The 25857-nt window shown below is 30.6% G+C and overlaps 4 protein-coding genes across 4 annotated transcripts; all 4 read right to left on the bottom strand.

The window, feature by feature from the left end:
* LOC134723307 (BTB/POZ domain-containing protein KCTD21-like) lies at nt 1–2270 on the bottom strand. Its single transcript, XM_063586927.1, has 2 exons — nt 1914–2270; nt 1–576 (listed from the first exon to the last, which is right to left on the bottom strand). Exons 1-2 carry the CDS (start codon nt 2138–2140, stop codon nt 270–272), a joined length of 534 nt encoding a protein of 177 aa, XP_063442997.1. The 5' UTR covers nt 2141–2270; the 3' UTR covers nt 1–269.
* Nucleotides 2271–3701: 1431 nt separating this feature from the next.
* LOC134721063 (uncharacterized) lies at nt 3702–5983 on the bottom strand. The gene is made up of 4 exons (XM_063583773.1): nt 5828–5983; nt 4898–5247; nt 4523–4602; nt 3702–3894 (listed from the first exon to the last, which is right to left on the bottom strand). The coding sequence occupies exons 2-3, from the start codon at nt 5244–5246 to the stop codon at nt 4535–4537; spliced, it is 417 nt and encodes a 138-aa protein (XP_063439843.1). The 5' UTR covers nt 5247; nt 5828–5983; the 3' UTR covers nt 3702–3894; nt 4523–4534.
* Nucleotides 5984–10548: 4565 nt separating this feature from the next.
* On the bottom strand, nt 10549–13158 carry LOC134723306 (uncharacterized). The gene is made up of 4 exons (XM_063586926.1): nt 13103–13158; nt 11850–12202; nt 11189–11260; nt 10549–10752 (listed from the first exon to the last, which is right to left on the bottom strand). Exons 2-3 carry the CDS (start codon nt 12199–12201, stop codon nt 11196–11198), a joined length of 417 nt encoding a protein of 138 aa, XP_063442996.1. The 5' UTR covers nt 12202; nt 13103–13158; the 3' UTR covers nt 10549–10752; nt 11189–11195.
* Nucleotides 13159–19728: 6570 nt separating this feature from the next.
* Nucleotides 19729–21721, bottom strand: LOC134723305 (uncharacterized). Its single transcript, XM_063586925.1, has 4 exons — nt 21659–21721; nt 20829–21166; nt 20406–20481; nt 19729–19937 (listed from the first exon to the last, which is right to left on the bottom strand). Exons 2-3 carry the CDS (start codon nt 21163–21165, stop codon nt 20417–20419), a joined length of 402 nt encoding a protein of 133 aa, XP_063442995.1. The 5' UTR covers nt 21166; nt 21659–21721; the 3' UTR covers nt 19729–19937; nt 20406–20416.
* Nucleotides 21722–25857: the final 4136 nt, after the last annotated feature.

The raw sequence follows: 25857 nt of genomic DNA, 5'->3' as shown, positions 1-25857 counted from the left end.
TCACCCGTCAATCCATTTTATTTTAAACACAAATGACTTTAAAATCACTGCCTTTTTTTAGAGTGACTCCGAAACAAGTACGAAACTTTTAAGTCATTGATTTCACCGGTAATACTTCCAAAAATATAAACAAGCTAGACTCGAAAGCTGTAATCTAGTTTCGCGCCAGCACAAACACAGTCGAATGCGGCATGCATGAATGATTTCCGATCACCAGACAACTGAAGTGAATCTGGACGACTATAATAAAGCAGTCAGTCACATTAACATTAATCATAAAAATAATCCGAAGAATCATCTTCGAAAATGACCGATCCATTCTCGTCACAAAGGGCGAGAGAGTTCATGTCAGATCCGAGACTTCTACTAAGTGCATTGGACGGAGCCCTCTGATTCGGTCCCCCTTTGTTGTTCCGAGGCTTGTTCCGGTTTCTCCGTCTAGATTTGAGAACCTTTTCCACGTTGAACACCAGCTGACACAAATCGTAGTATTCTGCTTCCTCCTTCAACATGGCCAACTCCTTGTACCCTTGTGGTAACGTTAGTTTCTTGGATCTCAAGTAGTTAAGGACGTACCTGAAGGACAACAATACAAGACATGAAGGAAATACTTTAAGTAATCGAGCCTTTTGTAATGCGGAAACCGTTTTTGTTTTCAATAATCCAATCGTTATTATCTCTAGACAAGCAATATAGAAGAACCTGCAACTCACATAAGATAAAGAGCAAATAGTTTTCTAGTTGGAAAGCCAAGATCAGTGACTTCTCACTTTATCATGTGTTTTCTGTATTCAGATTGCTGAAATTCTAAATTAATGCGTAATATGCCGTAATTTAGTTACCCTTATTTTGTATTTTTTGTTTAGTGCGAAAAAGGGACGAAAGATATCAAACTTTTAAATCGAAAATAAACTGACATACGCCATGGTTAAAAATCAAAAGGACAAACAGACAAACAGACACAAAATAATACACACGTCGACAAAACATAGAAAACCAAAGAATAAACAACACGAACCCCACCAAAAACTAGGGGTGATATCAGGTGCTCCGGAAAAGTAGCAATAGTTAATTTCTTAACAGCCTATATAACCCTTTTATAAACATAGATATGTGTTCTTTTCTTTTTGTATAGCGGCGTCGAATTTCTAATAATCAGTTTGTGTTTTTGGTTTTTGTCAATTGATGTTTACCACAAACTATTATTATTTTCACAATGTGCACTGGACCTTAACATATACAAGACGTAGGTCACTGACTGTAAGACTGAATACAGTTTAATGATGGCAGATGCCACCATGTGATGTTAAGAATGTTAGGAGCAAACATATTATAATATTGTATTGATTATTAATCTTATTATACAACAGATTGCACAATCACAATGTATTTGAATTTATTTTGATTTTTTAAAATAGAAATCGATGTAGCTATATTTTAATTTTTCAATTATGAACGCTATATAAAAAGGGGGGGGGGGGCGCAACCATACAAATCTAAAGGTTTATATAACAAGACAAGCAAAAATAACATACTTCTAGTAATAAATATTATTAGTAAAACATTAAGAATTTACAAGAAGAATATGCAATTTTCAATTTCAAAGTAGTTTACAAATGTCTGTCATTAAAACGACCTTTATTGTTTTATAGAGTTGTAAAATATTTCAGCCTGAAGGCAATAACTAGAAAATGATGTAACATATATAGATTGAACACTTTTATTGGTCACGTAATTGAATGTAAAAGTATTTCCTTATTTTTGTTTTCTTTTAAATTTGTAATATCTAAACAAATGTTATATATATATATATATATAATCAGTTAAATTTCATATAAAATTTTTATTAATTTGAAAATAAAATTTGAAAAATTGTTATTGAAATACGCAGAAAAAGAAGAAAGAAAACTTACCTGAAGACGTGCCCGTCTCTGTCGATAAAAATGGTTCCCCGTTCATCTCTGAGTGGTCTTATAGCCCCTGTCACCAGTTGACACAGATAACACTGGGGTATCGAAGTAAGGGTAGATTTGGAGGTCGTGTATAACACGCCACCAACGTTCAGTTTTACAACCCTATCCGCCATTACCATTTCTCTCCAGATGTTACAATTGTTTATTTCAACATGAGTGACAAACATGTTAATCGTAAGAATTACATTTATTATTTGTAATTCACAAAACCTTAAATCTATAATTGAGTAATTTTTACCTACGTCAAAGCATTGTATATGAGAAACATTTGACAATATACTGAGTTCGACACATGCTACTGAACTGAATGACGTTTTATTTTTTTTTATTTTTTTAACATTTAAGTTTGTCTATTATAATAGCAGTGCCTGGTTATCTTTACGCTGGAAAATATTCATTTCTTTGATTTATATTCCTTTCTTTTTACCACAAATATACCAAAAGTATGGTGGTCGATTAATGCCATTTCGCATTTTCGCTTTTCATATTCTATAGGTAGAAAACAGGGTAATCGCGAAGTCAAAAACATGAAAACGCAAAATATTATATCTTTCCAATTCATGAAATGACATTAACCGGTCAACATAGAAAAGATTGTGCCGAAAACAACTAGTAAAGGTGATATGATATCGAACAATGGTGTGTCCGTTTCTTAGTTCATTCGCTCGTCCACACTCTGTATCCGAAACGATGAACCAATTTCAAAATCTTTTGACGAAATCTTTTTTTTTTATTTTTGCTTGTATCCTAGTCCAACTAAGAAAGTTTTTTTTTTAATTTTTGAGTTCACTCTTTCTTACGAAGTAAGGCGTCCATTTTGTTTTATCAAAAGCCGCACAAAACGACTAACGTGCACCTATCAAGTGTCGGAGGATGTCCTCAAACAAACAAAGGACTTGACAATTTGCATTTTCTGCTTTAAACTGTAATCCGCTTGTAAAATGAAGTGTCAGTAATGAATAAGTGGTGTTTTTGACTTATTTTGACGGAAAAGGACCATATTGACTGCTAAGAACGAATAATTATTCGAATTCAGTCCTTCAAAATGTTTGAAACCAAACAAAATATACTCAATTGTTCATATTATGATACCGGTAGTTATTTGGAAAAATAATAAAGTTGCAAAATGAAGTGCTTATAGCTAGTACGTAATTTTGGTGTTAACAACTTCTAGTATATAACCAAGACGAAAGTGAATATTAAAGTTGTGACGTTAACATTCTTTAAGGTACCTAAACATTTTGAGTATTACTTTTGGCAGAAAATCTACAGAATACAAGTGTATCTGTGAGAAAAAGTTTTCAATACCAACAAACAAAACAAACAATCTTCTATTTGTTTTAATAAAATAATATAATTGTTTTTTTAATTTGTGCATTTTGTGTTGCTGACTTAAGCTCTGATTGATAGCCTTTAATAACTTTAAAAAACTATCTACCCCTGGATGGTTCATTGATCCTTATGCTGTATTGAGGGGTGACCTATTTTTGTAATGCAACTATGTGTTCACTTTGAAAGCTCAAATATCCATCTTAGAACCACTAAATACTATTTTCTTACTCATAAAGTGTTCTTAACCATAAAAAGCTGAGTAAAAGAGTACACGAAACACATGAATACTAGTCAAACTACTAAAAAGTAGATATTAAGTGTTTACAAATCTTCTCATAGGAATATATAAGGACAATTTGGCAATGCAATAGTAAGAGTGTAAAATTATATCTATGTTTTATTTTCAATATCACACATCATTCCTATTACAATGCACTAAATTATACACTTTTTACAAAACTGTAAGCGTATACATGTTTTTTTTTATTTAAAAAAACTAGAGTTCACATGATCTGCAGATGCTTCTCAAATAATCACTGCTTTCGTAATTCTAATAGCTTCATTCATTAATGACACCGAACATTATACACTGTAATGATATAAGAAAATATAGATATAAAAAACAAAGGAAAATTGTATCCCTATATATTGTCATTCACAGTTTCAGTTTTAATTGAATTTTTTTTTATGAAAAAATGAGACGTTGGGTAAATATTAATGTGACAGCAACCCAGTACTACAGATTCAATGAAATTGATAAATTAGTGAAGGTCACATATCCATATTTGTTTTGCCGTTTTATACCTATCTCGTGTTTGGTTCATATTTTAGAGACCATCTATTTCGTTTGTTCCAATACTTATAAATTGATACATAACTGTTATAATTTTCATAGACAAAAACTATAAAAATAAAAATGGATGTCTACAATTTGAACCTTACTTTATATATATGTATATTGAGATTGCTGTTCTTATTGCCAGAGAAATCGAATTAACTTTGAAATACATATAAAACTTTTTAAACTGATCTTCAACTTAAAGGTTCTATTGTCATTTAAAAACGCCAACCAAGTTGTTACAATTATTACAATTGAAGACGCCAACCAAATTAGTACAATAGTACAATAAAAGACGCCAACCAAACAAAATATTACAATGGTTACACTTATTTGGTTACAATAACACGAATAATAACTATATGTGTGTAATACTTACATTAAGTTATGTTTAACGACCGAATAGACCATTGCCGCCATTGTTGTTGCTCAAAAGGAGAAACAAGAGGAAAAACATCACTGAAAAAAAGAAAATGTAACAATTAAAATTCACTATTCAAATCTAATCAAATCTTACATTTCTAATTATATAACCCTTAACTATTGAGAATCTATATGCAGTTTTTAATTTCTTGAAATAATATTATAACTGAACTTGACGACAGGCAACCTACGTAGGCAATATACTTTAAAAAGATTTAGAAAATTTACTGTATGTTTTACAATGTTAATTTGTTGTAAAAAAATCACGTGATAGCCTAGCATACCGCTTACACACTAACTGTATTTGTTCTATATTAAAAATAGAACTTACGGAGAGCTCCGTTTTGTCCTCCACCTAATCCGAAAAGACCATCGTCCATGCCTCCACCAATACCACCGGCCAATGCTCCACCATATCCACCGGCAAATGGACCAGCCATAGCGCCTCCATAGACTGGGTATGGTTGGATGTGTGTGATTTCGTCAACGTAGCCTCCCTTCTTTCCATATCCGGAGTATCCATGGTAACCACCTGATTTACCGTATCCTTGGTAACCTCCCATTCCGTATCCTTGATTACCATACCCGGACCATCCACCTCCATTGCCGTAACCATCAGCACTAACACAGTTCAGGGCAAACAGACCCAAGACGGCGACAACGGCAAGTGTGGCTTTCATTCTAAAAATACAAATAACGATTGACTTTATCTTCAAAGGAAATGACATGCAATTTTTAATCTCAGTTTCTGATGTGTGGTTTGTGTGTTTTTTTGTGTTTTTTTTGAAAAACGGTAGTGTGTCCGTCAGACGTTGAGATTACCCCCCTTGTTATCTATATTTTCCCCTTTTTTCCTTTTCATTTATCCTTCTATCCTTTAGAATATACTTTCAAACACAATTTTATTTGAATTCTTTTTTTTGTAGTTTAAAAAAAAAATGAAAAAATATTAACTTCAATGACATTATAACATAATTCATGTTGTTTAGCCTGGGGATTTATATATAAAAACATGTTTAAACATTTTAATTCTAGAAAAAGATTATAAAAATATTCTGAAATAAAAAATAAGAACAACCGAACATTCAGTTTTAGTTTAACTATCAATTGAAATTGATGTAAATATTTAAATGATTATTTATTAAAAAAAAATCTAAGATATTTTAAAGAAAAAGGTGGACATATATAAATAAAAAAAACTTTTTGATAATTGAAGAAAGTTTTTATAGTCTTGATAGTTCTAATGCTGTAGTGAACTTACATGTTTGCTGGTCGGTAACTTTGTGAAAATACAGAGAAACATTCTGGTATATATACAAACACAGATTAATACGTAATTGGTGCTAATTATTACAACTTCCGCTATTAATATGTGAAGTTATGGATAGACTTCCACATTGATGTCTGTCTAGTCAATGATTACATACTGAGCGACATGCAACTTCAATCTTCATTATTTACTTAATTTAAGAAAGGATTGAAAAATGAAATACAAATTATGTTTTATTCAATATTTCGCATTACAATTGCTCTCTGTTATATAATAATACTACTTCAAATATTAACAACTGGGAAATCAACAATATACGAGTTTTGAAAATAGAAAACTTCACAATTTTTCAACATGACTGGAATAATTCAAGTCAGTGAATTTTTTTGAATATTTAGAACTAATTGTTGGGTAGTGGAACTTCATTTTTTATATATCTTAATATATATATATTTTTAATATTTATGTAATTTCCTCTTTTCTTAAATTTAAAGTATTTCTTTCTCTCTCTCTCTCTCTCTCTCTCTTTATATATATTGGATGTCATTTTTTTCTTCCTCTATTTTCAATGTAATATTTCTCTCTTTTTTGAATATATATTGTATGTCATTTTTCACTATTTTTTAGCCTATTGGTTGATACATGTATATATTTTCTCCATTGTTTATTTATTTTTGTGGTCTCATTTTTTATTCTTAATTATTCTTTATTTTATTAAACTTCATCCAGACCCTGAATTACCTTTTTTATGTATCATAATATTCGAAACTCCATTGAAAATCTATTTTTCAGTATTGTGATAAAAAAATCATTTGTTAGCTGTATTATTACAGCCTTTTGTCATCAAAGGCTGTTTCCTAGTATAAATAAACCTGAAAATCATAAACGGCATTTTTAAAAATTAAAATACATAAATAACGGTATTCATTTTATTACTTTATCTAGTATGTTCAATGACTCTACTATCCATAGCTACATAACTCAATATTTTGATAATGCAGAGCCAACTATAATTTTTTTCTTATACAAAAACCCAGTAGAAGTATTATTTGTGTAGTATTCGGCAGCTACATCAGACGCCAATATTTAAAATATTCTCCTTCCAATCGAGCTTGCGAAACATCTAGTTTAAGATATTATGGTCCCTATGGTAATTTAAAACCAGGTTCAAGTCACCATTTTCTACATAAGAAAATGCCTGCACCAAGTCAGGAATATGACATTTTTTATCCATTCGTTTGAAGTGTATGAACGTTTGATTTTGCCATTTGATTTGGGACTTTCCTTTTTGAATTTTCCTCTGAGTTCAGTATTTTTGTGTTTTTACTTTTCATTACAGATGACCTCAACGTCGTCATAAAAACATTCACAAAGTAAAAATAACACAAGCAACCAATTAAATGTCATGTCATCTCCGCATCTAGTATGTGTTACACTACTAATATGTCAGCGCTTCTAATTACCTCCCTTAATACTATCAAATAACTTGTTATAAACTTTTGTAATAAAGCTTACGAAAGTAATGGCATAAACTTACTTTGATGTGTTACAAATTCTTTAGCGGTTTTAGATATAAAAAAAAGTACCAACACGTCATTGTTACATTCAACAATACCTGTCGTAACTTAATGATATTTATTTTGTTAAATAATCCAAAATTCTCTAAACATACAACCGAAATTAACCAAAAGAACTACTTTAAGTAAATCTAATATAAACAGCAGTTGTTGCCCTTTTCTTGATTTAGACATTTTAATTTCTAAAGGGAAACTTCATACTAAAAGAGGGACGAAAGCTACCAAAGGGTCAGTCAAACTCATAAATCGAAAATAAACTGACAACGCCATGGCTTAAAATGATAAAGACAAACAGACAAACAATATTTCATACTAAAATGCACGACAAAAGAGAAGAGTTTCTATCCCTATTGTTAACTTTCTTTTTTTAGACGGAGATGTGTCTTTGGCTCCATCATACGGTGTTTATATATCCTAACTCGTTCGTTATGCCCGTGTGTGTAGGAATGTCATAGATTTTAACAAACGTAATTAATGCATCACTGGTAAATTATTAAGCCAGGTATATAAGTAAACATAAATCAATTAAAACTTTTACTAAATTATTTAAAAGATACAAAGATTTGATAAGTAAATTTAAATGTACCTGTAGCAATTTATTAAAAACGACATTTCACATCCTAACTTTTACAGCGATATTGATCTAAAAGCGCTGAAATCACCATGTGGTCCATGTAAACTCGTCGAAACTTTAAACAAGCTTCTAGTAAAGAGTTATCAAAGGTAACAGTATTATAATTTAGAGATTATCTTAACAATGTTGTAATTGGAACTTTGAATACAGTTTACATTGGCACAAATATCGATTTCGTCATCTAAGGTAAACAAAAACCATCCACGTTCATTTTCTATATAGAAATAACTATGTCAACACATGGTCAACATTATACATATTTATTAAAAAGTTAACCCTTGACTGTCGATACTTTTAGTTCGGCATTGTAAAAGACATGTTTTTTTTTTGACTGTCCATTACGTTAAACACTTAAATGGAGCTTTAAACTAGCTTTCAGTAACTTTGGTTACTCTCAAATCGCACTTTCGTGCTAATTTGACCGGTTGCTACCATTTGTAATGCATTTTTGTAATTAAATGTATATCTCGTTTCACTATTTTTGTAAATACACCACCTTTGATAATTGATTGGTATGGAGAATGTTTTTAAAATCTGTTCTCGTACTATGAATGACAAGACCAATTTTTGTAAAGAATATTTACGTACTTCATGTCAACCTTACGACAGTTTATTTTTTGTATTCCTGTGTACGTTATTTTATTTGGCGGTATTTTTTCTAAGGTTATGGTTGTCTTTCAGATATTGCTTTACATCTAACACCCGTTTTTTTTTTTTTTTTTTTTTTTTTTTTTTTATATATTTTGTATTTACATTGTGTCATAGATCAAATCAATTGATACTTTATAGTGTGTCCTTCTATGTTGTGGTGTTATACTATTGTTTCAGGGAAGGGTGATGGTTGGCGTCTATTAAACCGTTTAAACCCGCTGCATTTGTTTGCACATCTCATAACTCAGGAATCTGATGTTCAGTGTTTGTCATTTGATGATGTAGTTCATAAGTATTTCTTTTTTCATTTTTTATTTTTTATATAAATTATATATTATACCGTTGTTTTTCCTGTTTGAATGGTTTTACACTAGTCATTTTGTGAGGCCCTTAATTACTTGCTCTTCTTTATGAGTCAAGGCTCCGTGCTGAATAACGTACTTTGACCTAGTATGTTTTACATTTACAAATTGTGATTTGGTCGGAGATTTCTCTCATTGGCACTCATACCACATCCTCTGATATCTATTGTTATGATTATACAATGAACAATATAAATACATGTGCGTTTTGGCTACTTTTTTTATATTATTCTTTATTTATCTTTAGGATTATTTACTCGACTAAAATACATTGTATTCGCATTATCATTCAATCTGAATTACTATTGAAAACAGACTGAAATACAGTGTAAGGGTACCTTATTATCAAAATTAATATTTTAAAAATGAAATAAACACGTTATAAATTTAATGTCTCCGTAACGTTTTTTTCTGAATTAACATTCATTAGGTTTGGTCAATATCAAATATTTGAAGCCAAGATTGTACAGGAATCAAAACAGTTGAAGAGCTATACAACCAAAGTTAAAGACATAAAAAATAATCAAATCCATCTAAGGTCGACTTTCCCTGAGGGAGTTGCAATTTTGGTTTTCGTGTAATTTCAAAACGGACAATTTTGGAAAGGTTTATTGTAAATCATGTTAGTACCGAAATACTTGGTAGTCCACCAGCAGAGATAACGAACCAGTGCTGTAAAAATGAAAACAACAGTTTATAAACTTTATGTATAGGAAGCGCTTTTCTGGATTTAAATTCAACAGAAAAATTCAATGCCAAATTTGGAAAAGACAAGGTTGTGTAAGATTCAATATAGTCAGGACATTGTCAGGACATTAGTGTAATCCCCGGATTTATTTTAGCTTTACCATGCTAAGCAAGAGTTATGTCCCTTGTTCAGTCAAACTTCCGGTTTTCGTTTGAGTCGAACTATGTATATCTCGAAAAATTTCTCCGGTCTGGCTGACTTCGAGATAACGAGAGTCGACTGTATATCTAATATTCATATTTCAAAATACGTGTACACAAATGATTTTTTTCAACATTTTCTTTTTAGATAAGCATTGGCCACTGGTCATATGATATACATGTAGACCCAAGTCACCTAGGAGTGTTCTGCTTTTTAGAATTATTTTTTTATTTTCTATATGTGGCTTTCTCATTGATAAAAACTACCCAATAAACATGCAAACAGTCTTCCACTTATTTAGAAAAAGGACAATTGTTGTCTTATTTGTTCTTTATGTGTTGTTGACCTTGATTACGAAGGTCACCTTTAATTAATTGGCAGAATCTATCTTCTCGTGGATGGTTCATAAATACATGTGCAATATTTAGGGGATATCACTTCGCTTTGCATTCGAAAGCTGCAATCCTTGAAAGCTCAAACGAAAATCGACGAACCACCCACCAGTACTTAATTGGCGCATACTAGTAAAACTAGTATTTGGAGAGCTTCAGTGTTATATTTCAGAGCACTTTGGCAGTGAAAAAAATAAACTATCAAAATTAATATTTAGAATTTTAATTTTCATGTATCACATTTCTATAATTACAATTCATTGAATTTTACACTTTTATCAGAATCGTAACTATACACATTTTTTCTTCATTTCCACACACTACAGTTCACGCGATCTTTAGATGACTCTCAAACAATCACTAGTTTCTTCATTCTTGTAGTTTCTTTCATTATTCACATCTAGCACTACACTGAAATAATAAAACATTCAATTAAGAAAAACAAATATGAAACGCGAAAGAGCATATATTGTATCTTTATATTAGACTTGAAATATTGTCATTGCATGCCGAGTTTTAGTGTTAATTACGGTTAGAGGTTATCAATAGATAGAGATATTTGTTGAAGGTCAATGAGACAGCAATCCAACAGTAAAGGTTCAAATAAAAAAAAAGTATGCGAGTGATGGTCGCGAAACGAAAAAAAATATGACAAAACGTTTTTATCTCTGATACCCATGTGTGTAGTAAAATTCTTATTATAACGCTTTTCTCTCTTTTATTTATCGGACAATATTTGTTTCTCTGCCATTTTATACCTTTACAAATTATAACCATGATAACCATGATATGATATTGATTAAAGATTAAACAAAACAACAATGATCTGTATGTTAATGATACTTACATTAAGTTTAACGACCGAATAAACCATTGCTATTGTTGTTGTTCAAAAGAAGAAGCAAGACGAAAAACATCACTGAAAAACAAAAACTGTTACAATTAACATTCACTATTGAAATCAAATCACTGTCTTTCCCACATTAAGGGCCTTTAACTATTGAGAATTTATAGGTAGTTTTCAATATCTGTTTTGTTCACGCATCGTTTTAAATATAATGGAAGTTGATGCGACTGTCATACAAGTAACAGGTTTAGCGCTATAAAACAAGGTTCAATCCATCATTTTCAACACTTGAAAATGCCTGTACAAAGTCAGGAATGTGACAATTGTTGTTCGTTCGTTTGATATGTTTTATCATTAGGTTTTGCTATTTTATTAGGGACTTTCCGTTTTGAATTTTCCTGGGAGTTCAGTATTTTTGTGATTTGACTTTTTTAAATAGTTAGTAGAACTTTGCCGCACAAGAAAGATATAGGCCATAATACTTAAGAAGATGAAAAAATTCAAAGTTTAATTGTCTATGTGAATCAATTTTTAAAGATGTTACATAGACAGCATTAAGAAGATGTTATATAAGTGCCAGTGATACAGAGCGCATTCCAAGTAAGAGATTATCGTGAAACATATATACACTAATATATCATAGATAAAAATCAGAACTTACGAAGACCTCCTCCTTGTCCGAACAAACCACCATCCATCCCTCCGCCAATACCACCGGCCAAATCTCCACCATACCCACCGGCATATGGACCAGCCATAGCGCCTCCATAAACTGGGAGTGGTTGGTAGTGTGTGATTTCGTCAACGTAGCCTCCCTTCTTTCCATATCCGGAGTATCCATGATAACCACCTGATTTACCATATCCTTCGTAACCTCCCATTCCGTATCCTTGGTTACCATACCCGGACCATCCACCCTTCATGTATCCACCTCCATTGCCGTAACCATCAGCACTAACACAGTTTAGGGCAAACAGACCCAAGACGGCGACAACGGCAAGTGTGGCTTTCATTCTGAAATTCAGAAATAGTTAATTATACCATCAGTTGAAATCAAAATGACATGCAACTCTCCACGATATTTTTACATGTTTTATAATAGATTGTTAAAATTGAATAATCCACATATTCATTTCTTTAAATTGAAGAAACTATTAAAATATGAAAAAAATAAATGCTTAAATATAGATGAACTTCATTCTCAATTATATATTTTTTCAATATTTAGCAATCTTATTGATCTCTGTATCACACTTTTACACAAATAAACAACAAGAGTTTGTTAGGCACACACTTTTTTTCATTACTGGTATATTTGTAGTCAGTAAAAAATTCTCAATATTATGTACAAATTGTTATATGATTGCAACATAAAATATCACAAAACCGTCTTCTAAATCTCTCTTTTTGTCTTAATCTCGCTCTTTTTTTGCTCGTTCTTGTGTGTGTTTTTTTTATTGCTGTGTTGTGCGTCAACCTTTGACATTTCACCTTAATATATATTTCCTCTCCATTTTTAAATATTTTTTCTAAATTTACTTATTTATTTCTATCCTATTGAATATATTGAAAAATCAATTTCATTTGAATTATTTATATTGTTGAGATTTAAAAAAATAATAATTTTAACATCAATGATATTTTGAAACATATCATGTTGTTACTTAGCCTGAGGATGTATTTGTAAAACATGTTGAAACACTTGAAATTTAAGAAAATAAAAATAGAAATATTTTGAAAAAATAAGAACGACCATACAATGAGTTACTTATTCTAATTATGAATTCCAATTTTATGTAAATATTTGAATGATTATTCATTTCTATTTTCCCCGAAAAATAGGGAAAAATAATTGAGTATACTAAAGTATATAAAAATATGTTGATGATTTAAGTTATTTTTTAGTGGACTTACATGTTTGCTGGGTGGGAACTCAGTGATAAACAGAGAAATATTCTGGTTTATATACAAAATATATTAATACGCAATTTGTGCTAATTATTACAAGTTCCGCTATAGACACATAAGGTTACAGATAAACTTCCATATTGATGTCTGTCTGGTCATTCGATAACATATAGTGTCGACATGTAAATTCTTCAAAAAAAATAGGCAGATATACTGATTATAGAAACCATTCTTAATAAATGTGATGTTTTATAACGATCTACATTGCACATTTTGTCCAAAAGTCTTGTATAGGTTTTTTAATAGATTTTGAAAATTAATTCCACATATTTCTCTCTTTTTTATTTAAGAAACGAATAAAAAAATGAATGACTAAATATATTGTTTTTTTTTTAATATTTAGCATTATAATTGATCTCTATATAACACTATATATACAAATAGTTGGTAAACATTGACGCGAGTCTTGGTAGTGGAACTTTATTTCTTATATATCTTGACATACATACTATTAAATATTTATGTCATTTTAATTTTTTTTATATTTTTTAAAAACATAATTTTTTTCTATATTTTTAAAAAACACATTGAATGTCATGTTTCTCTTTCTTTATTCATGTTAATTCCAATGTCATTTTTTTCTCTCTGTTTTAGATATATATTGAATGTCATTTTTCTCTTTATTTTAATGTCATTTTTCTCTTAATTTTTGATGTAATTTTTCTCCTTATTTTTAATTTCATTTGTCTCCCTTTTTTAGATACATTTTGTATGTCATTTTTATCTTTTCTTTATTACTTTTAGCCTATAAGTTGATACCTGTATACAGTATTCACTTTTGTTTGTTTTTTATTCTTTGTCAATTTTTCATTCTTATTTAATTTTTATGCTTTGGTTCATTATACTTCATTCTGTAAACTCTCACCTAGACCCTCGTATAACCTATCTATGCTTCATAAATATTAAAAACACAAATAAAATTTTAATGCAAATTACTAGATATTCAAACTAATGCCCTTTTAAGGAGTTTGGTAAAATTTCATTTGCTAGCCAATTTTATGTATTATTACAGTCTTTTGTAATCACAGGCTATTTCCTAGTATTGATAAACCTGAAAATCATAAATGGAATTTCTGACGAGCCAAACATTTCTAGAATTAAACTTTTTTTTTTTAACCTAATTTTTAGGTTTATATAACTGTAAAAAAGCAATAGCAAAGAACACATTATATGGTGGTGCACTACTATTTTGCTACGGCCCTTTGAAGTACCCAATTTTGATTATTTTCTAATTTTTGACAATTCAAAATTTAATCTATTATACTTTCAATAAAGATGAAGTGGACCGATCTGAATAAATGTTACTTAAATAAATTATATGTAGGTGTTAAATAAGAAAGTTTTATCTTATTCTGATGCTTTGAAAATGCCTGTTCCAAGTTAGGTATATGGCATTTGTTGTCCGTTCGTTTTTGATTCATGGATATTTCCCTCTTGTATCACATGTGTTGGAAATTATTCTAGAACGAGATTTCGACGAGACTGAAACGTCTTAGTAAAACATACTTAAATTAGAAAATATAAATAGAGCTATTGATTTTATTAGCTTTAGATGTCAGACCACCAATAACCCCCTCCAATTTAGAAAGTGTGTAAAATTAGGCCTACTCTGATACAAACTAGTGCTCTTGATGTCATTGTTTTTTAAACCAATCAAAAAATTTGCAAAAATTGAAATTTTGGTGAAAGATAAATATATAAAGATAATGTTCAGCCAATATTCCCTTGTCAATGAGTTTGCATTAAAAAAATCAGGATTAATGCGCTGCGTAGTATATCAATTTAAGATTTCCAGAAAACACGTTTTTTTTAGTGTTGGTGTTGTTGTTTTCCCAAGGGCAATTATTTCTAAGTAACATGGATTGAAAATTGGCATGCAGAGAAGTGATACATGTACACTTAAGAATTTTATAAAGTTAAACTTCAGGTAAAATATTAAGAAAGCTATGAAAATTGCAAAATTTGGTTGAACAGATAGGGTGTTTTAACCGGTGGTCTGACACCTTATCTAGTATTTACATTGATTTTACCAACCATAACCAATGAAGTTCATATTTTGATAATACAGAAGCACCTATTTTTTTGTATATAGATAAATTAAATTTTTAGATCAGACGTCAATGTAGAAAATAGTGTTAATTTGACTTGTGATTGTGAAACTTTTAGATATGGAAAGGAACTTAATAGCGTTCTCTATTTATAAAAGATTGGAAACAGTGTTATCAGGTCACGTGAAAATCTATTACAAGTCTCTAGACAATTATATGAATAAAATGATGAATACTGTATCTATTCATAAATTCAATTTTGAAAACAATTCTCAAGTTAATAGGAGGGTCAATGATATACCAGGGCCGTAACTATTGATGAGGCAGGGGAGGCCTGTCAACTGACCCGTTTTCTGCTGGTGTGACCCGAAATTTTCACAATTCTGATGGATCACCTGGGACACCCGCCTAGTCATTGAAATAACCCGGAAATTGAAATTTTTATTTTTTTTCGTGTGGCCGTCCGTCTGTTATTCAGTATAAATAACTATTTACATTTATTTAGGAGCTCAATTAAGCAAAGAAAGTTGTAAATCTTTTATGATATTGGAATAATTTGTTCTCAGCTGTTGGATTATAATTTTTTTCGTGTCTAGTCAGACAGTACGTCTCCCGATCGATGGTAAATGCCTTTGTAGTTAACCACGTAGTTAGCTTTCAACAATATTGCAATTAAAGGTCTTCAAAAAAATCTTTTTATGCGTTTTATGATCTTGCTTTATATGTTTTTTTTAACTTATGAGTTTGATTTCTAACAAAAATATCTTTACATACAGATAATATTCATTTGTTTGCAGTAATGTCTTTTAAACAGTCGAAATTGGACAGTAAAATAACACGTAGCCACAAAGAATCAGAAGAATTCGCACAACCTTCTTTATCTGAGGCTCCTTCAACTTCAATATTAACGAACACTAAATCTACATTATCTTGCTCAGTCATTTCCTTGCCGTTTCACCATGAAGAAGATCCAATAAAATTCATCGACAGAACTCTTTCGGAAAACGAACGCAAAACAAAGAGGTAGAGCCAATTTGCCGGCAATTTGTGTCATTAGATAAAATAGGTAAATCATGTTTTAAATAGCCCGATAGAGGCTATAGTACATGAAAATACGTCACATCATCTATTTGCATACCTTGAACAGGTATTCCTACAAAAACAAGGCCAGGACTATTGATTTTATTTTAGTATTAACATCCTTTATGCAAGGTGCCATACCACGTAACTTGGCAATGAGCCAAATGATATCGAACAAATTCAAATCGTGATTTTCTCATTCGGAATATATGTTTATCTGTATATACATATTTGTCTTGGTCTTTTAAGGTTTTATTGTCTATAAGATAAGATAATAATTATATTTTAACCGGAGAACATATTGCATTAGTTGGTCATAGATCACCCTGTGTTACTAACACATGTTATATTGACTTTTCTGTCATTTTAACAAATCGGCCCTTCGTTGTGATACAGATGCAACAGCTTATTGATGTTTTACCTACAATCACGATTTGTAGTGTAACTGATTTGTTCTGTTGTGTTGTTTTATTTTCTGATGACAAAGGTACCGGTTTAGGAACGGTGATAAAAATGTTAGTTGTAGTATCTATGCAGTTTGTGAATTGGCGACAAAATTGTTGTTAACTGCATTTGTTACATATAATACCATGTTCAAAAAAGGTTCGGAAAAAATGTTTTTTGTTGTTTTGAAACTTGTATACAATGGCCTTATTTTAAGTTATGTGTATATCACACCCGCAACATGTAGTATTTATTTCTCGTGTTATTGGTTATGTACAGGCACCTACATCAGTTTGACGGCAGTTGTCCCTTGAATATATGTAATAAATGTAAACACAAGAATAGAAAGTAAGTCAAGAGTATGGACAGTCATAGGATTGCACACAATAAGCGATACATTATTTTTTCTTTGATACATGTAAAATGATTTACTTGTAAATTATATAGTCAAAATGAACCAGAATGACTCCATGAATTAAGCAACCATGAGGAAAAATATATTAGAAACATTATAATTTAATATAACACAAAAAAAAATGCAAATATTCGTACCGAAATTCGAACCCTTTCGTCAAAACCGTCATTATTAGTAGTTCTGTGCTCTGCTGATGGAGCTACGGCGATGCTTATCATTAATTCTCTTATTAAAAAGCTTTATCAGTACAATTTATCGATTTTACATTTTTTTCTTTAAAAAGTTGTTTTTTATGTTATAAGGACACACTAAACCAATTTCATTTTTTAGGGAAAAAGTAGTTTGAATAACAACAGTCATAAAAAGCATAACTTTTTTTTTGGTTTGAAATGTCCATCTGGGGGGATTCCCTGTTTTTTTCACCTAAAAACACCCGAAAATCCGCATATTGGACTTTCATCCTTTTTTAGGGTTAAGTTAACTATTGATTACACGTATCATTATATATGTAAATCGAGATATTGATAAAAAAACAGTTTGTTTCTTGTTTTTATAGTAATTTTATTCTGTCGGCACTTTCTAAAATTGGCCCTACTGTGAAAAAAATCCCCGGCAAATTGGCCCTACCTCCAAGTTTTGGATCATAAATGGGAACCGGACAATAAATATGAATATCCTGTGAACAATAAGGACAGCAGGCAGAAGAAAAAACGGCCATGCATGGTTACGTTATTTGCCATCAAATGACAGTGTATTCTGTGCCTGTTGTATTGCATTTCCGGTTGCTGGCTCAGAAACACATTCAGAATTCGTAACTATTGGCTTTAGAGATTGGACAAATGCTACAGAAGACAAACGAGGTGCACTAGAAAAACATTCAAAATCTGAAAGACATCAATTGTCCCTAGAGAGGAGTGAAAAGTTTTTGATGACAGTCAAAGGAAAGAGTATCCCAGTCACAGAGAGCATCAGTAAAGTCTACCAGGAAAAAGTTCAGAGAAACCGAGCTTGCTTAATGTCAGTAATCAATGTAGTTATCAGATTAGGACATAGTACATTTGTCGACTGCACAGCACAAATATTTATCGCCAAAGTTCAGAACGAATTTATTCATTTATATAAAATAGAAATCCGGTATGCTATCAGAGATCATTGTGGAGAGTCTGAACTTTTCAGTTTGATGGTCGCCGAGACTACAGATGTTGCGGTAAAGGCACAGTTTTCAATTTGTGTAAGAAACGTCGGTAAGGAGAGAGATCGGTACGAGGTTAATGAAGATTTTTTAGGGTTTGCAGAAGTTGAGAGAACTGTCGCAGAAACCCTTTGTAATGTAGTTTTGCACAATCTTGGACAGGATTTAGGTTTTGGCTTGACGAGGGAACAGGGCTATGCTGGCTGTGCTACAATGACTGGTGCGATATCTGGAGTTCATAATTTATATGAGAGGAACATAATCCGTATCATGCTTACAACTGATTAAAATATATGTATTTATTTCCAATGCAAAGATCCTATGAGTGAATCAATATTAATACCAATATATGCAATCCTTAATGACTGGATTTTTTTATTTTATTTTTTAGTATTAGCTTTATTCAAAGTGTGTTGAACACATTTCTTGGGTGTACATACTGAGTTCGTCATTATTGAGAGCTGATATAAAATCTCAATATCTGAAAATATTATTTAAGTTTGGTATCAGAAGTTGTTTCGGTGGGTCTTTGGTGAATTCAATCATAAATTGTAACTCATGACAATACAGAAACAGGTCCGCAATACGTAGGACACAGTTTCCAATGGAATTCCAATAACTTAACGATATACGGAATCTCAAAATCGAACAAACATTTTCATGGGCAGTTATAGTATCAAAGCATGTCCAATTGAAAACGATCTTATGGTATATACTATATGGTAGGAAAAACAAAACTTTGAACAGATTCAAATCACCAATATTTATTTATCATGTAATTTATCTTGGATTATACTTTCTTGAAATTTTCTTTATCTATTATTCATATTTCAAGAAACACAAATGTATTTTAACAACCGTTTCTGTTTAGACGAGCATTGGCTACTGGTCATATGATATACATATAGACCCAAGTCATCTAGGAGTGTTCTGCTTCTAAGAATTCTTTATCGTCTATTCATCTGTGGCTTTCTCATAGTTAAAACTGGCCGCCATAGTATAGGCAAAAAGACCAATAAACATGCAGACAGTCTTCTGTTTATTTAGAAAAATGTGAACTGTTGTCTTAATTGTGCTTTATGTATTGCTGACTTTGTTGCCTAATGTCATCTTTAATCATTTGCAAAAACTATCTACTCGTGAATGGTTAAAAGATACCTGTGCAATATAGAGAGTATCATTTTTTTAATTGCAACTTCGTTTTGACATCCGACAGCTTTCAAGGCGCAAACGAAATTCGACGAATCACTAAATATTATCTGCTTCTTGGACATAAAAAATAACTGTGTAAAGAGCACATGAAATTCCCGAATGCTAGTAAAACTAGTGTTTGGAAAGCTTCAGTGTAATATGTCAACGCTCTTTGGCAGTGCAACAATAAATTAGCAAAATTAATATTTAAGTTTTATTTTTCGTTTACTAAGTATTACATTTTTTACAATTACAATGCATAGCATTTTACAATTTTTATCAGAGTTGGAACAGTTTCATTGTGTGTTCATTTTAATGCACTACAGTTCACACGATCTTTATGTGCTTCTCAACAAATCACTGGTGTCTTCGTTCTTCTAGTTTCTTTCATTACTGAAATCTTACACTACACTGAAATAATACAATACATTCAATTACGAAAAAAACATATGAAACCCAAACTTAAAGGAGCATACATATTTTTTCACTGTATTAGACTTGAAATATTTTCATTTAAAAAAAGAAGATGCGGTATGATTGCCAATGAGACGACTCTCCACAAGAAACCAAATAACACAGAAATTAACAACTATAGGTCACCGTACGGCATTGTTTGTCGAGTTTGAGTGTTTATTGTGGTTAGAGTTTGACAATAATTCGAAAGGTTTGGTAAATGTCAAAAAGGTATACGAGTGAAAGTAATATTCTTATTATTTTCTCTCTTTTTTTAACGGACAATATATATCATTTTCTCATTTTATACCTTTACAAACTATTACAATTATAACCATAATCATAATTACACGAATAAATGACTAAAGATTTAAAAAATAAACAACTACAAAAGTCATCAATAATCTGTATGTTAATGATACTTACATTATGCAAAATTAACGACCGAATAAACCATTGCCATTGTTGTTGTTCAAAAGAAGAAGCAAGACGAAAAACATCACTGAAATAAAGAAAATTTTTCAATGTAACATTCACTTTTCAAATCAAATTAAATACGATCATTGTATTTCCAAAATGCTGGGCCCTTAACTAATGACAATTCATATGTAGTTTTCGATATCTTAAAATAACTAGTATAGTTTTGCAGGGCAAGAAAGATATAGGCCATTAAACTTTAGAAGATCAAGAAATTCAAATTCAAATTCAATTGTCTATGTGAATCAATTTTTATAGATGTTACATAGATAGAAATAAGAAGATGTTATATAAGTGCCAGTGAGACAGGTCGCATTCAAAGTAAGAGGTTATCGTGAAAGTTTTATATCATAGATGAAAATCAGAACTTACGAAGACCTCCTCCTTGTCCGAACAAACCACCGTCCATCCCTCCGCCAATACCACCGGCCATATCTCCACCATATCCAACGGCATATGGACCAGCCATAGCGCCTCCATAAACTGGGAGCGGTTGGTAGTGTGTGATTTCGTCAACGTAGCCTCCCTTCTTTCCATATCCGGAGTATCCATGGTAACCACCTGATTTGCCATATCCTTGGTAACCTCCCATTTCGTATCCTTGATTACCATACCCGGACCATCCACCTCCATTTCCGTAACCATCAGCACTAACACAGTTAAGGGCAAAAAGACCCAAGACGGCGACAACGGCAAGTGTGGCTTTCATTCTGAAATTATAATAGAAAGATTGACTATATCATCCAATGAAATGACATACAAAGGATAATTCTAACATTTTTATAATAAATTTGGAAAGAATGTGTTAATTTTTCCCAATATAAAGTACAAATATTTTTTTATTGCAACATGAAATATAACAAAACCGCCTTCTCAATCTCTCTTTTTATTTATTGTGTAGGGATTAATAAAATGAATAAAATTAACATCAATGATATCATGACACATTTCATGTCGTTGCATAGCCCGAGGATTGTTTTGCAGAACTTGTTTACACTTTTTTAATTCTAAAAATACAATATCTAAATATTAAAAAATAAATAGATCGACCTTGAGTTTTGGTTTTAATCGTAAATTGAAATTTTATGTAAATATTTGAATGATTATTTATTTTTATTTTTCCAAAAAATATTGAAGATTTTTTTTTTTATTTATGATTAAGTTTTTTTTAGTTGTTATTTACAAAACTGTAGTGGACTTACATGTTTGCTGGGTGGTAACGCAGTGGTAAAACAAAGAAACATTCTGGTCTATATATACACAGTATTAATACGCAATGTGTGCTCATAATTACAAGTTCCGTTATAGACACATAAGGTTACAGATAAACTTCCATATTGATGTCTGTCTGGTCATTCTGACGTCGGACACTCAAGTAGATCCATGTGTTCGTGGATAGGTTTTTGTGTCCTGTTAAATTGTTCCTTTTAAAAGTTTTGGATTCTCATAAATTCTATGTATAACTTTTGGACTAATTTATTCTTACATACTTTTGATTTTTTAACCCTGTCTGCGCTCATTGCCTAAGTAAAATTTAAAATTGTTTATAATCCAGGTACTTTTGACAACTATTGTATGCACATTGAACGACAAATTTATGTGACGTATATAATTTTTCTGACGTCAGACACTCAAATCAATCCATGTGTTCGTAGATAGTAGATGTTGTTGTGTCCTGTTAAATTGTTATACGATGATGACTGATGTTCCCATATTTTGACTATTTTATTGATTGTGACTGTTTATTTAACGCATCATGTAAATGTAACGGAATTTGATGAGACTGTTATTAAAGTGAGAGGGTTAGCGCTATAGAACCAGGTTTAATCCACCATTTTCTACATTTGAAAATGCCTGTACCAAGTCAGGAATATGACAGTTCTTGTCCATTCGTTTTTGATGCGTTTTGTTTTTTGATTTTGCCATGTGATTATGGACTTTCCAAATTGATTTACCTCTGAGTTCAGTATTTTTGTGATTTTACTTTTTTCGATAACATATAGTGTCGACATGTAAATTCTTCAATAAAAAAAGGCAGATTTACTGATTATAGAAACCATTCTTAATGAATATGCTGTTTTATAACGATCTACTTTGCATATTTTATCAAAATGTGCTGTACATGTTTTATACATATTTTTTTTAATTTAAGAAACGATTAAAATATTAAAAACAAATGACTCAATATATCTATTTGTTTTTATCTAATACTAAGCATATTTAGCATTATAAAGGCAACAGTAGTATACCGCTGTTAAAAATTCATAAATCGATCGAGAGAAAAAAATCCGGGTTGATGAGAAAATTGATATCTTAATAACACTACCACAAAAATAGGCATCATGCATAACAACAACGAACGAGGTTAAAAGGCACAAACCGTTTTACATTACTGGAATGATTTTAAGTGAGTGAAAATTCTCAATATTTAGTACAAATTGTTGATAAACATGGACGAAAGTCTTGGTAGTGGAACTTTATTTCTTATATATCTTTTCATACCTTTTATTAAATATTTATGTCATTTTCTCTTTCCTTTATTCTTAGTGTATTTTTATTTATTTATTTTGAAATATATTGAAAGTCATTTTTCTCTTTCTTTTTTTGCAATGTCATTTTTTTCTATGTTTTATATATATATTGAATGTAACTTTTCACTTTATTTTTAAAATAATTTTTCTCTATGTTTTTAATGTCATTTTTGTCTTTATTTTTAATGTAATATTTCTCTTTATTTTTTAATTTCATTTGTCTCCCTTTTTTAAATATATATTGTATGTCATTTTAATCTTGTCTTTATTACTTTTAGCCTATTAGTTGATATATTGCCCTTTTTTATTCCCATTTAATCTTTATGCTTTGGTTCATTATTCTTCATATGTAAACACGTATAATCTATTTATGCTTTATTTATATTTAAAACACAAAATGAAATTTCAAAGCAAATTACTAAATATTCAACCTATTGTATTTTTAAGGATTTTGATAAAACTTTATTTGCTAGCCAATATTACGTATTACTACAGCCTTTAGTCATCATAGACTATATTTTCTAGTATTGTAAAACCTGAAAATCACAAAAGGATTTCTTAAGGATGTACACACCTGACGAGCCAACGATTTCTAGAATTAAGCTTTGTTTCTTAACCTTATTTTAAGGTTTATATAATACTGAAGAAAAAAAAACAATTAGCGAAGAAAAAAATATATAGTGGTGCACTTCTCTTTTGCAAGAGCCCTTTGATGTACCCAATTTTTATCATTTCCCAATTTTCATAAATTTTTACACATTTTTGGACGATTATCGTGAAAAAAATCGTAAATCTAAAATAAACTTTTTTTTAAATTTTTCAATAAAGATGAAGCTGAATAAATTTAACTTAAGAATTACATGTAGGTGTTATTAGAAGAAAGTGTTATCATATTCTGATGCTTTTACGTGTCACATTCACCCTGCTGTCACTTTTTTATTCTTCTTTATTGTAGGAACAAAATGCATATTATTACGCTTTTTTTGTTATAAATGATTATAAAAAGTAAAATCACAAAAATACTGAACTTAGAGGAAAATCAATTCGTAAGAAATACATATCTAAGAAATTTGAAAAGAAAAAAAATGACATAAGATCATGTTTCTGGTAAAATCACATAATCTAGTTTGATTATAACATTCTTTTTAAAATTCATGGATATTGCCCTGTTATATATCACATGTGTTCAAAATAATTCTAGAACGAGATTTCAACGAGACTAAAACGTCTGAAGAATACATCCTTAGATTAGAAAATATAGATAGAGTAATTGATTTTATTAGCTTAAGGTGTCAGACCACCAATAACTCCCCCCTATTCAAAAAGTATGTCAAATAGGCCTAACTAATACAAAATAGTGCGTTTGATGTCATTAGTTTCTTTAATTAATTAAAAAAATTGTAGAAATGAAACTTTTGGTGAAAGAGAAATAGTTTAGACATTTTTGAGCCAAAGCGATTAATGAGCTACATAGTATACTAATTTAAGATTTCCAGAAAACCAGGGGTTATTTCTGATGCTGTTATTTTACCAAAGGCAATTCTTTCTTAGGATATTTTAAACATGGGTTGAAAATTGGCATGTAAAAAGGTGATATATGTACAATTCATGGTATACCTGGTTTCTAAGCAGTTACACTTAATGTAAAATATTAAGAAAGCCGTGAAAAATGGAAAATTTGAGTAAACAGAAAGGGTTTTTGTTTACCGGTGGTCTGACACCTTATCTAGTATATTCAATGATTCTACTAACCATAGCCAATGAACTCCATATTTTGATAATACATTACCACCTATTTTTCGTACATAAATGAACTACAGATTTTTATTTTTTTTAACTATGCATCAGACGTCAATATAGAAAAAATTGTGCTCCTCCACTTGAGACTGTAAAACGTATAGTTTTAAATATGGAAAGGACCATACTATCGTTCTATTTCTTCGAAAGATTAGGAACAGTGTCATCAGGTCACGTGAAAAATCTATTAAAAGTTTTTAGACAATAATATGAATAAAATTCTGAATGCATTTTAGATTCGTAAATTAAATTTTGAAAACAATTCTAAAGTTAATAATAGTTCCATGATATACTAATTTCTAGAACAAAAAAACAACTTTAATTACTCACTAAGCAGTTTGTATTAATCGACAGACAATGCATCTAACAATGTAATGCTACGAGGTGTGACGAATATACTCCTCAGATGTTCTCGAAAAAACGAAAATGTTAATTTGTTTACATTCAGGTCTACGCTACACAGAGGGTCAAATTGAAGACAAGTTTATCACTGTCATTGCCCAGTTTAAAGCATCTTCTTCCGGACATTTGAAAGTCCCGACTATTTACTCCTGACCTTAATTACACAAACAACCATTTAAATTCCGTTTCATCTCCACATATAGTATTTAAGTGTTATATTACTAGACTATGTATGTTAATGCCGCTTTTAACTACCATCAGAGAACTTGTTACTATTTTATTGTAATAAATCTTATGAAAATAATTGTTCTAATTAGTCTTAAAGCGTTAAAAATTCTTTAGAGATTTTAGATTTGATGGTTTGATGATAGCTGTGATATTTTTGCTCTCTACGATACAATTTTTTTTCATAATTAATTAAATGGTCTTTTGTAAAAACAAATTGCAAATCTATTTGCTGTAACTCGTTGAAAGCCTCTTTCTGTCACAAAAAGGAAAGTATGCTAATTCACTTACTGGAAATGCGAAAAATTGATTGAAGCTTTTAATTATCTCCTGGACAACCTGTTTATAGATATAAGATTTGGAATGAGTGCCAGTGAGAAACTGCCGATCCAAGTCATTATAGTAAAAGTAAAGAATTATATTTCAAAGGATAACCGTTAACACCG

The sequence above is a fragment of the Mytilus trossulus genome, chromosome 6 (assembly GCF_036588685.1).
Source record: "Mytilus trossulus isolate FHL-02 chromosome 6, PNRI_Mtr1.1.1.hap1, whole genome shotgun sequence".
Classification (NCBI taxonomy): Eukaryota; Metazoa; Mollusca; class Bivalvia; order Mytilida; family Mytilidae; genus Mytilus; species Mytilus trossulus.
This window is presented reverse-complemented; position numbering and strand designations above follow the sequence as displayed.